The sequence below is a fragment of the Rhinatrema bivittatum genome, chromosome 9, assembly GCF_901001135.1.
Source record: "Rhinatrema bivittatum chromosome 9, aRhiBiv1.1, whole genome shotgun sequence".
In the NCBI taxonomy this organism is placed as follows: Eukaryota; Metazoa; Chordata; class Amphibia; order Gymnophiona; family Rhinatrematidae; genus Rhinatrema; species Rhinatrema bivittatum.
Window position 1 is genome coordinate 44371009 of NC_042623.1, and position 12550 is coordinate 44383558.

The following is a 12550-nucleotide window of genomic DNA, read 5'->3' on the forward strand; positions in this document are numbered from 1 at the left end:
CGGCACTGGGAAAGTGCACAGAAAAGCAGTAAAAACTGCTTTTCTGTGCACCCTCCGACTTAATATCATAGCGATATTAAGTCTGAGGTCCCGAAGGGTAAAAAAAAGAAAAAAAAAAAATTTAAAATGGGCCGAAAACCGGACACTCAATTTTGCCGGCATCCGGTTTCTGAGCCCATGACTGTCAGCGGGCTCGAGAACCGACGCCAGCAAAATTGAGCGTCGGCTGTCAAACCCGCTGACAGCCGCCGCTCCGGGCTAAAAGGAGGCGCTATGGACACGCTAGTGTCCCTTGCGCCTCATTTTGCCTGTTTTCTACCGCACCACCTCATTTGCATACTTATTGCGCGCACCGGCAGAGCGGGCGTTCGTCTGCTCTCCCGCATTTTTACTGAATCAGCCTGTTAGCTGGATGAGACTAAATATCACTGTTTATCTGGCTAGATTAGCCAGATAAGTAGCTCCTCCCAATTAGGCTTCGTCCTGCCCACCACTTAGCCAGCTAACTACCTAGTCAGATAAGTAGTCATCCAGCTAAGTGGCGGCTGCTGAACACAGATGCTGCCATTTAGCCAGATAAATGGTGCTGATATTGACCTTGTAGTATATTATATTTAATAATTGTTATGGTGCCAACCAAAAAACCATGCAAAAAAGAAAGTTAACTATTACAATGCCTGTTGGGTGTGGGCTTGGTCCTCAGAAAGCTATGAATAAACTGAATTGCAGTATAGATGCAGAGCAGGTCCCCCGACACGGACCCGTGTTTCGCCGCGAGGCTGCATCAGGAGGGACAAACGGGATTTTAGTTGTTCTGGAAAGTAAAATAAATTATGTGAAGGAAAACGACCTTGAAAACATGGTGGACAACTAACAAGATGGAAACGGTAACATCAAATTAAACAATTTAACAATATCCAACATAACTAAAAGAAGTTCATGGTGTTGCAATATCAGCATATAAAGTGTGACTAAATGGTTTCAAAATTATATGAAAATTCAGAAATTAACTAAAGAAGCTATAGACCGAACGTAGCCAACAAATAGTATTATATTGAAGTAAACATCAATGGAACCAAACGGAGTATGACTCAGAGAAAATGAAAATAAATAATACAAGTGAGGAAAAACACAAAAAGAAATGACATGTTTATCGAGGTGTATAAAATAAACAAACAGTGAGAGACCGAACCAGGTAAATTAAATTTTCCTTAAATTGGCCCGTACAAAATAAAAAAGTCAATATTATAAACAAGGATTATAAAAAATTATACAAACATACCTTTGTACAGTTCAGAGAGTAGCGTCACTGGGAGTGCAACGCGAGCCTGGAATTAGTGACCATTTAACTTTATTAATTTTGGCGCAAAAAGTTCAGTAGCCAATCAGAGGGAGGTATTTTCAATATAATACTATTTGCTGACTACGTTCGGTCTATAGCTTCTTTAGTTAATTTCTGAATTTTCATATAATTTTGAAACCATTTAGTCACACTTTATATGCTGATATTGCAACACCATGAACTTCTTTTAGTTATGTTGGATATTGTTAAATTGTTTAATTTGATGTTGCCGTTTCCATCTTGTTAGTTGTCTACCATGTTTTCAAGGTTGTTTTCCCTCACATAATTTATTTTACTTTCCAGAACAACTAAAATCCTGTTTGTCCCTCCCGATGCAGCCTGGTGGCTTTGAATGCTGTAACTTATACACTGTGGAGTTGCCGTCTAAAATGAAAAACTTATACCACTAAAGATTTTGTGTGGACATTGAATCTTTTCCTGCACATTTTCTGTTGTCTGCTGAGATTTTGATATTTAGAACATTTTCCACTATTTTTCCTGGCACTGAAGTCAGGCTAACTGGTCTGTAGTTTCCCGAATCACCCCTGGAGCCCATTTTAAATATTGCGGTTTCATTAGCCACCCTCTAGTCTTCAGATACAATGGATGATTTTAATGATAGGTTACAAATTTTTACTAATAGGTCAGAAATTTCATTTTTGAGTTCCTTCAGAACCCTGGGATGTATACCATCCGGTCCAGGTGATTTACTACTCTTCTGTTTGCCAATCAGGCCTACCACATCTTCTAGGTTCACCGTGATTTGGTTCAGGCCATCTGAATCATTACCCATGAAAACCTTCTGTGATATGGGTATATCTCCCCAACATCCTCTTCAGTAAACACTGAAGCAAAAAATAATTTAATCTTTCCGTGATGGCCTTATCTTCTTTAATTGCCCCTTTAACCCCCTCGATCATCTAACGGTCCAACTGACTCCCCCACAGGCTTTCTGCTTCGGTTATATTTTTAAAAGTTTTTACTGTGAGTTTTTGCCTCTACGGCCAACTTCTTTTCAAATTCTCTCTTAGCCTGTCTTATCAGTGTCTTACATTTAACTTGCCAATGCTTATGCATTATCCTATTTTCTTCTGTTGGATCCTTCTTCCAGTTTTTGAATGAAGAACTTTTGGCTAAAATATCTTCTTTCACCTCCCCTTTTAACCATGCCAGTAATAGTTTTGCCTTCATTCCACCTTTCTTAATGTGTGGAATACATCTGGATTGTGCTTCTAGGATAGTATTTTTTAACAATGACCACGCCTCTTGCACACTTTTTACCTTTGTTGCTGCTCCTTTCAGTTTTTTTCTATTTTTCTCATTTTATCAAAGTTTCCCTTTTGAAAGTTTAGCACAAGAGCTGTGGATTTGCTTACTGTCTCTTTCCAATCATTAATTCAAATTTGATCATATTATGGTCACTATTGCCAAGCGGCCCCACCACCGTTACCTCTCTCACCAAATCCTGTGCTCCACTGAGAATTAGATCTAAAATTGCTGCCTCTCTTGTCTGTTCCTGAACCAATTGCTCCATAAAGCTGTCATTTATTCCATCCAGGAACTTTATCTCTCTAGCATGTCCCGTTGATACATTTACCCAGTCTATATTGGGGTAATTGAAATCTCCCATTATTACCGCACTACCAATTTGGTTAGTTTCCCTAATTTCTCTTAGCATTTCACTGACCGTCTCACCATCTTGACCAGGTGGATGGTAGTATACTCCTATCACTATAGTCTTCCCCAACACACAAGGGATTTCTACCCATAAAGATTTGATTGTGCATTTTGTCTCATGCAGGATGTTTATCCTGTTGGACTCTATGCCATCCCGGACATAAAGCGCACACCGCCTCCCGGATGCTCCTCTCTGTCATTGCGATATAATTTGTACCCCAGTGTAGCACTGCCCCATTGGTTATCCTTCTTCCACCATGTCTCTGAGATGCCAATTAAGTCTATGTCATCATTCACTGCTATACATTCTAATTCTCCCATCTTACTTCTTAGATTTCTGGCATTAGCATACAAACATTTCAAAGTTTGTTTTTTGTTTGTATTTTCATTCTGCTTTTTAATTGATAGGGATAAGTTAGAATTTTTTAGCTCAGGTGAGTTTTTAGTTACAGGCACTTGGACTACTTTTCTTATTATTGGAACCTCACTGTCGGGATGCCCTAATTCTAATGCATCATTAATATCCTTTGAAGATACCTCCCTCCGAACCATGCGCTGCTGAGTGACCGTCGGCTTTTCTCTTTGTTCTAGTTTAAAAGCTGCTCTATCTCCTTTTTAAAGGTTAGCGCCAGCAGTCTGGTTCTACCCTGGTTAAGGTGGAGCACATCCCTTCGGAAGAGACTCACCCTTACCCAAAAGGTTCCCCAGTTCCTTACAAAACTGAGTCCCTCTTCCTTGCATCATTATCTCATCCACGCATTGAGACTCCGGAGTTCTGCCTGCCTCTGGGGACCTGTGCGTGGAACAGGAAGCATTTCAGAGAATGCTACCCTGGAGGTTCTGAATTTAAGCTTTCTACCTAAGAGCCTAAATTTGGTTTCCAGAAACTCCCTCCCACATTTTCCTATGTCGGTGCCCACATGTACCACGACAGCCGGCTCCTCCCCAGCACTGTCTAAAATTCTATCTAGGTGACACGTGAGGTCCGCCACCTTCGCACCAGTTAGGCATGTTACCAGGTGATCCTCACACCCACCAGCCATCCAGCTGTCTACATTCCTAATAATCAAATCACCAACTATGACGGCCAACCTAACCCTTCCCTCCTGGGCAGTAGGCCTTGGAGATACATCCTTGGTGCTAAAGGACAATGTACCACCTGGAGAGCAGGTCCTTGCTACAGGATCCTTTCCTGCTGCACCAGGTTGATGCTCTCCGATCATGAGACCACCTTCCTCCAAGGCAGCACCAGGTCTGCCAGTCTGAAGTTGGGACTTGGCTACTATGTCCATGAAGGTCTCATCTACATACCTCTCTGTCTGCCTCAGCTCCTCCAGGTCTGCCACTCTAGCCCCCAGAGATTGGACTTATGCCACATAGGAACTACAAGAGAGCATCTGTTTCAAGGAAGAGCTCAGAGATTACCTGTCATAGTATCTTCTCCATTCCAGTTTGATTTAGTTTACCCTTTTAAAGTCCTTTTCACCAATTTGTTCTAAACTCAAATGCTTCCAGCTTAAACTGGAGAGCTTATCTACAAGTGCTATTCTAAATGTGCTCAAGGCTTTCATAAATTAGGTGTTCAGACAGACAACCAGGTGATCATTTATTTCTCTGCAATTTATATTCTGCCTTTCAAAGCAGAGGAGCTGGCTCTATCCTTATGTCAGAAGACTGTCAAAGTGTGGAGGAGGGCCATCTCACTAAAAGCTGCATAATTGATTGGAAAATAGAATATTCTAGAAGATAAACTTTAGTTATTACTTGGATCTTCATAAATGGTCTCTGGGCTGGTATGTGACAAACAGAAGTTTTCTTGTCTAGCACATCTGAGTCATATCTGCTTTCAGTAGCCTTGAATAGGAAATCAGAAAGCAGGCTTCTGACAGATGCTTTCTCACTTTACTGGGGGATAGGTCTTCTGTATGCATATCCTGTGATACTTCTGGTGGTAGAAACTTTAATAGAACAGACTGGGAACTGTAATACTCCTGGTGTCTTTTTGGCCAAGATTCCACTCTTATGGGACCTGTCTGTAGAAATGGATAAAGTTGGGGTCTTGTGCAACCCGTCACTCAAAACAAGGGATCATTGTTCTATTCCAGCTTCCAGTCTCTGACCCGCACAGCCTGGATTTTGATAGTCTTTAGTTATCAGATTTGTGCTTACTTCAACTGAAGCTTCCCATCAAGCCACCTGCAGTTTCATGGGACATCAATGCGATTCTTGCCTAGCTGATAAAAAAGCTCCTTTGAGCTTCTGGACTGTTGTGGTCTCAAATATCTGACCTGAATGTTCACGCTTCTGGTGGCAGTCATGTCGGCACACTGACAAGTCCTAATAAATTAACCATCGTCTATCCTGATTTCATGCTGCTCCGCATGCATTCCAAGTTCTTTTCTGAGGCAGTGTTGGTTTTCCATCTTAATAGCTCGATTGTCCTCCTAACACTTTTTCCCAGGCCATATCACCATAAAGGTAAACAAGTCCTTCACTCTATAGCCTGCAAGAGAGCTCCCTAGAGTGGAGTAAAGCTCATTGAAAGTCTATGCAACATTTTGTTTCATTTGACCCAATAAGTTTGGGATAGCAGTGATGTTATTTGGGCTATGCTAGTGTTGGTTGTCCACCTAAGGTCTACTTCCATTGAAGAGATTTGCAAGGCTGCAACTTGGCATTCAGCTTGCACATTTACATCTCATTACTGCTTAGAGACAATCTCTTGGCAGTGTAGTTGGTTTAGGACTGTCTGTTTGTCATGTGTTCTTTCAGGGGTAGAGCCCAAATCCATCTTCCCTAGGGCCCATTATATGATTTTTGGTTATCTTTCTTGTTCTGAATGTTTAAAAAAATGTAAAAGGAAAACAAAAGGTGTTTTTCCCAACATACTTTTATTTTGCTGCCAGTTAATGATCTTGTTTGTAGTGGTTTCTCCTTTTTTATTGCAAGACCATACTTAGTGATTCCCACTTTTCTGATTGTAGTAAAACTGCTTGTCTTTAGAGAAAGTGAATTTGCTTATCTGTAACAGGTGTTCTCTAAAGATAAGTCATTCACCAGTCACAAAACCTCCTACCTCCCATTTTAGTTATTCTTCCCCACTGAAAACTCGGCTGTTTTATTTTTATTTAAAGTGTTCCTTCTACGTTATGCGCTAAAATTTGTTCTAAGCGCGAAGCAGAGCATCATAACTTGCTTTCTGAAATCCTTATAATTCGTAATTGTCTGTATACCTTTTGGGAGTAAATTCCATACCATTGCACTAGCAATAGAAAGCATTTGTGTTCATTATTCTGTAAACAAACTTGCTTGATGATTGGAACAGTTAATATTTATTTTCTGTACGCAAAATTGATGTGAAGGGACATATTTAGAGATCAAATTAGATAAACCACCAAGCAGACCAATTTAAAACTTGTCCTAAAATTTACTGGCAGTCAGTGTTGCTCATTCAGTTTAGGTAAAACATGCTCTCTTGGGGGGGGACCTTGTTAGGTGAGCCACAGAGTTCCTTATTATCTGTAATGTGTTTAATAAAGACTTCAGCAGTCTGTAATGTGCTTAATAAAGTCTTCTACAGAGAGAGTTGCTGTAGTCTAGGGAGCCTAACACGAGCAGTCAGATGATAGTCCTAAAATCATCTTTAACAGAGCTGAGGGAAGCAGCAGAGCCACATCATCATGGGGATTTCTACATGTACTTGGTAAAGGCCTTTAGGCCTTCCAGAAAACTATGGAAGAAATTTTCGTTTGGTGCCGAGTTCGGTCAAGTGATCAAATTCTGTGACTGGTGAACTGCAGTCTTCAGAAAACAATTGTTACAGGTAAGCAACATTGCTATTATCTGCTACAAAATGCAGTTACCCATCTGTTACTAAAGAGGTGTACAGTACTTGAAAGGAAAGTCTTCAAAAATAATATTCACATTTTTAAATATTTTATTTCCTTGAATAGGGCTTTGACAGAAGTTCAGCAATGCTAGCACTGAATTCCTTTAGAAATTCAAGTCTGGCAGAAATGGGACTGCAAGAAATAAAAACTATTGGTTATTCCAGCCCAAGGAATAGATCCGATATCAACAGACAGTGCACTGGTGAAAAGGAGTCTGTATCAGACCTCCAGCTAGGACTCGAAGTCATTGAGCAAAATGCATTGCATAAACACTTGGATGCCCCTGCACATGATCGGACTGATTCAAACAGCCAACAGGAAAGTGCTAATTGTGGACGGGATGCAATTTACCCATCCTGGGTGAAAAGTCCTGAAAGAACAGGAGTCAATTTTTCATCCACAAATTCAAATTTGAGAGACTTAACACCTTCACATCAGCTTGAAGTTGGAGGTGGATTCAGAATGAATGAGACAAAGTGCCTGATTCAGGATGATGCAAGAGGCATGTTTACGGAAACATCAATTTTTTGTACTTCAGAAGATGGACTTATGTCTGGTTTTGGAAGAACTATCAGTAATGACAATTTGATGGATGGAAATTGCACACCTCAGAATCCTCCACAGAAGAAAAAGGTTATAATTTTAAGTATCATTTATATATAGTATTAAGAGCTTATTGAAGTATTATCTGCTAAAACAAACCTGATATGTATGTATTGACCACTGATAGTTTCTGCTGTATATGCATGTATCAGGGGTAGTCAGTCTTTTATGTACCAAGAGCCAAGGAACCAGAATGCACACTACCTAAGAGCCTCATGTTTTCACGAGATGGGAAGGGGATAGGGGTCTTTAGCTACTTGCAAGCTTTCTCAGTGCCTGCACCTATCCTTATGAGCTGTTTGCCCTCTCTCAGTCCCCCACCATTTCTCTACCAATCTCCCATTCCCACACCCTATCTCCATGTTTCTTTTCTCATCCCCCTCCCCCACCTTGTCCCCACCATTCTCTCATAACAATTCCCTTCTCTTTTCCCCTCAACTTAGTTTTCATTCTTTCGGCCCATGCTGCTGCTGACGCCGCCTCTGACCTCCATCTCCTCCTACACAACCTGACTCCTCTCCTATCACCATTTCTGAGAGGCCTGTGCAGCTGCTAATGATGCCCCCAAGTTGCCTCCTTCAGAGAATTCCTTTGTTCTTGCTTTGGCTCGTGGCTGACATTGCTTCTGACCCTCACCTTCTCCTCCTGCTCATCTTGCTACCTCCAATACAGCAGCTGCCTTTTTCTGATTTGGCCTGTGTGGACCACTACCACCACTTGCTCCTATTGGCCTGCCCATGTGCTGCTGCTGCTGCTGCTACTGTCACCTTTCCTTAGCCCATGCCAGTGCTATAGCTGCATCCTCCTGTTGGCTGTGCAGGATCCATTCAAATAGCCACATGTTTTGTTTCAGGGAGCTGCATTCACAACCTGAGATGCCAGTTGGTCATGGCTGGTATGTGTTTGGTTTTGGTAATGCACAGCATAGTGTGTTGTAGAGCTTAAACAAAATACAGTAAATATTGTTCATTTGGCATTACTGAACTTATTAATAAGCTCACTCTTTTATTGTAAGCACAATAAATGATGAACAAAATGCAACATTACTAGCGCCTGATGCAATACAAAATTATTGGTTGCCATTGCTCATTAGAGCTGGGGAAGGAGAGAGGAAGCAGCAGCTGCATTGGCACATTGGGACCAAAATGGTGGGGGGAGGAGGATGAGAGAGCAAAAGTGGATGTAGCAACAGATTGGGACTGGAAAAGAAGTAGGAGGATATGGTGGCTGCAGTGACAGATTGAGGCTCAGGAGGAAAGGAGAAGGTGATAGTGGAAAATTGGACCAGGAAAGGAGGAAATGACAGTGGCTTCTGCTTTGTTGGAAAATCAAGTTTGGGGAGGAGTTTATATGTTTTGGGAAGCAAAAAAGTAAAATGAAAAAATGTGAAAAATGACTTTTTTCTTTTGACAAAATTATTAGAAAAGAAATGCAATAAAATTTCCACCCCAAACTTACTAACATAACCTTTACTAAATGGGAAAAGTAGTAGCTCTGCTATCCATGGTGAACTGTAAAATATATCTTGAGCCATTTCAGTGACCCAGCACTTCTTGTGGGAGACTCAGGTTCAGTCCCTGAACTCCTGTTCCTCTTAGAGGGGGGGAATAAGAGGGAGAGATTAGCATTGCTTTCCTGTGGACCTTACTGTCACCAGAAGGCACACTAGCATAGATTTCTGGTTAGAGCCGCTGCCATAACTCTTGACTGGAGAATTAACTTTTGATTAGACAGCAGAAAGGAAGGGAAGGGAGAAAAATCTAAGGAGCTTGGAATGAAGCCAAATACAAATAGCCTAACAGCCAGGTATTGAAACTTTTTGTCTATTTTTAAAAAGCATTTTAGTGTTCTTAGAATGTTTCTATTTTGGAAATAGTATTAAAACTGATTTTCTATTAGGAAGCTTAGATATTTTTCAAATTGTTAAACTGAATCCATCCAGTGCAATAATTCTAAATTTTTATCTGTCATATTAAAACATTTCCCTATTTAAAGAATGTCTCGAGTTCAAGTCAAAACTTCTTTTGATCTCGTGATAACAAATGAGAACATTGGTGCCAGCTAGATTCCTTGCTGCTTGACTGTAGTATTTCATCATTCAGTCTTACTCCTAAATATCTTTATTTGGCTTAGTATATTTTTATCTCGTATGCTTATTACTTTATGTATAGTGTGCATCTTTTAACACACCCTTAGTTTTAAATATCTGGTTCCTGGAGTTTGTGTTTTAGTTGTTTGTGCTGTCTTTGTGTGAATGGGCAGACTAGATTGGCCTTATGGTCTTTTTCTTTTTAACTTTTTATTTTATCAGTTTCAAATAGAATATAAAAACCAACTTTGCACAGAAACAGCAGAGAGAGAATATAGGTAATAAAAAATCAGAATCTAAAATGCATCCTAACAACAAATGAAGAAACTTTCTCTCCTTAAAATAGACCTTCCAACTAAAAGGGGGAGAATAAAAAAAAAAAGAGATTAAACAATAGGAAACAAAAAGTGGTCTTTTTCTGTCGTCATGTTTCTCTGTATCTATCTTCGTGCTGTATCTATAACAGTACATTGTCTGAGCAGAATGCAAATATAAAGGTGAATTTTAAAAGCCCAGTGTGTGCCAAAACCTGGAGATACGCGAATATGTTGGGCCAGTGCATGCTGAGCGGATTTTTTAAACCGCCCGAACACGCACATATCATCTTCTGCGCGCACAAACATTTTTTTCTTTAAAAAAAAAAAAGGGGACAGGGCATGGACAATCCTGGATTTCTCAATGAAACTAGCATGTAAATACTTAAGCGCGCAAGCACGTGCCAGAGTTCCCTACCATGTAACTTTACTTCTGCTATGGATGACATGTAAATCATAAAACCAAAAAATATAGGCATATCAGCAGGGTTTTAAGGGTCGGGTTAACAGGCTAAAAGGAAGGCTATTAAACTAAGGGGTCTGGAAGTCCTATCCCTTGCCTGGACAAACTGGGAAAGAATTGGTGAAACTAGCAATGGCCCTGACACACACTTCATTTAAAATCTCCCCATTTATGCAGTGGAAGCAGGATTTGCGCACCCATGTGCGCGTCCGCTTAAAATTGCACACATATGTGCGTGCGCTCAGCCTATACTGAGCACCCACACCCATTTAAAAGTTACCATCCTTTTTTTTTTTTTCTCCTTCAAAGCACAGGCTTTTATTTATTTGTTTGTTTGTTTGTTTGTTTTAAAAAACTTTTAATATACCGATCATTCGTGGGACACATCATGCCGGCATGGGATAAACACTGCATCTCTAAAGGCTAGAGGATAGAAATGAAATGTTTGCAGGGGGGGTAACTTGCTGGTTTAGCAGTTACTACCCTTAGCAGAAGGCATGGAGGTTACTACCCTTAACCAATATGCTTTGATGCTTTTAATGCAACTGCCACATTGCTCCTCACTTTAACGGTGGGGGAAAGGGGGAATTGAATTTAGACAGCAACCAACGAGGGCCCCGACTTTTATGGTCTGCAGGACTGATGAGCATGGGGGTAACCAGCACAGAACAGTAGTTACTACCCTTAACTGAAGGCATGAGATTACTAGACTTAAGCAATAAGTTTTGATGCAACTGCAATATCGCTCTCTGCTTCAAAGAAGGAGGGTGGGGGCTGAAAGGGAAGAGAAATTTGGATTCAGAGACAAGCAACACAAGCAATGACTTTTTTACAGTCTGGGATACTGATGCTCAGACATTAATGAAAAAAACACAGGACTGCTTCTGTGGCCAAGACCGTAAGCAAAGCACATTAAACAAAACTGTGCAGCAGATACTACCATGGGAAGCTTGCTTGGCAGACTGAATGGACCATTGGTCCTTTTCTGCCGTCATTTCTGTTTCTCACAGGACAAGCAGGATGGTAGTCCTCACATATGGGTGACATCATCAGGATGGAGCCCAATCACGGAACATTTTTGTCAAAGTTTCTAGAACTTTGACTGGCACCTACTGAGCATGCCCGGCAATGCACTGACCCTGCATCCAGCAGGGGTTCCCCTTCAGTCTTCTTTTTTCCGTGCAGCAGTAGCCACGTGGGTTAAGGAGCTCTCTTGAGATTCCTGACAGGAATTTTCCTCACGGAACTTCTTTCAAAATTTTCAAAAAAATTCTACCCCATAGGGGTCCCCCTATTGATATCCATACTCCGCGGTCGAAAGGTAAGGTTTTACCCTTGTTGCGGTCGATTCCTGTTGAGTTATCCCTTCGGGCCTACCGGCCATTGACCGCACCATGGCTAAATTTTTGTCAGAGACATGGCGTCGGGTTTTTGTCGGTGCCCCAACTGTACTTGAACAATGTCCATCACTGACCCACATGGGGTCTGTGTTATGTGTTTGGGGTCCGACCACGATGTCTCACTTGCACCAAATGACACCAAAGTGTCGTAAGGCTTGTTTAGAGAAAATGGACTCCATTGATAGCTTAGACGTCGTCCGAGCTGGTGCCATCGACTTCTCGCCAGCACCAGGACACCGCTGCTGTTCGACCAGCGTCAACGATTCCAAAGGTGTTGATTACCTCTTTGCCTCCTCAAGAAAAGGACCGAGGAGAACATCGCGAAAAGCGTCGACACCGGCATCGGAAGGCTCAGCCTGTCGATCCAGGCAAGTCCTCGGCATTGACGTCGACAGAGCCACCGACAAAGAAGCCCCATCCAGAAAAGGCCCCATCCTCTTCTGTGACCGAGTCACCGAGGCGTTTTCCCCATTCAGTGGTGCCGGGATCTGCGATTCCACCTTCACCGGTGGACCCTCCGGCTACGCCAGTACTGCCTCCTACTCCAGTGCTGGGGTTCCATGCCCCAGGCTTCCGCGAGGAATTGGATCAGATGATCCAAGAGGCCATTGGTAAAGCACTTCAGGGCTTCCAACCTCCATCGACGCCTGACACTGATCCAATTCCCATAGCGCTCGTACCGCTTCTGGGTAGACTGGATGCATTGATCGGTACCCTACCTCCGATGGAACCGAGAGCACCGATGGAACTGAGAGCACCGGTGGGTCCAGTG

The 12550-nt window shown here is 41.8% G+C and overlaps 1 protein-coding gene across 1 annotated transcript in view; it reads left to right on the forward strand.

Moving 5' to 3' along the window:
- KMT2E (lysine methyltransferase 2E) overlaps positions 1-12550 on the forward strand; it is a 607980-nt gene that overhangs the window by 506966 nt on the left and 88464 nt on the right. Inside the window, 1 exon segment of the mRNA XM_029615154.1 lies at positions 6973-7542. Coding sequence (XP_029471014.1) covers positions 6973-7542 — 570 coding nt within the window.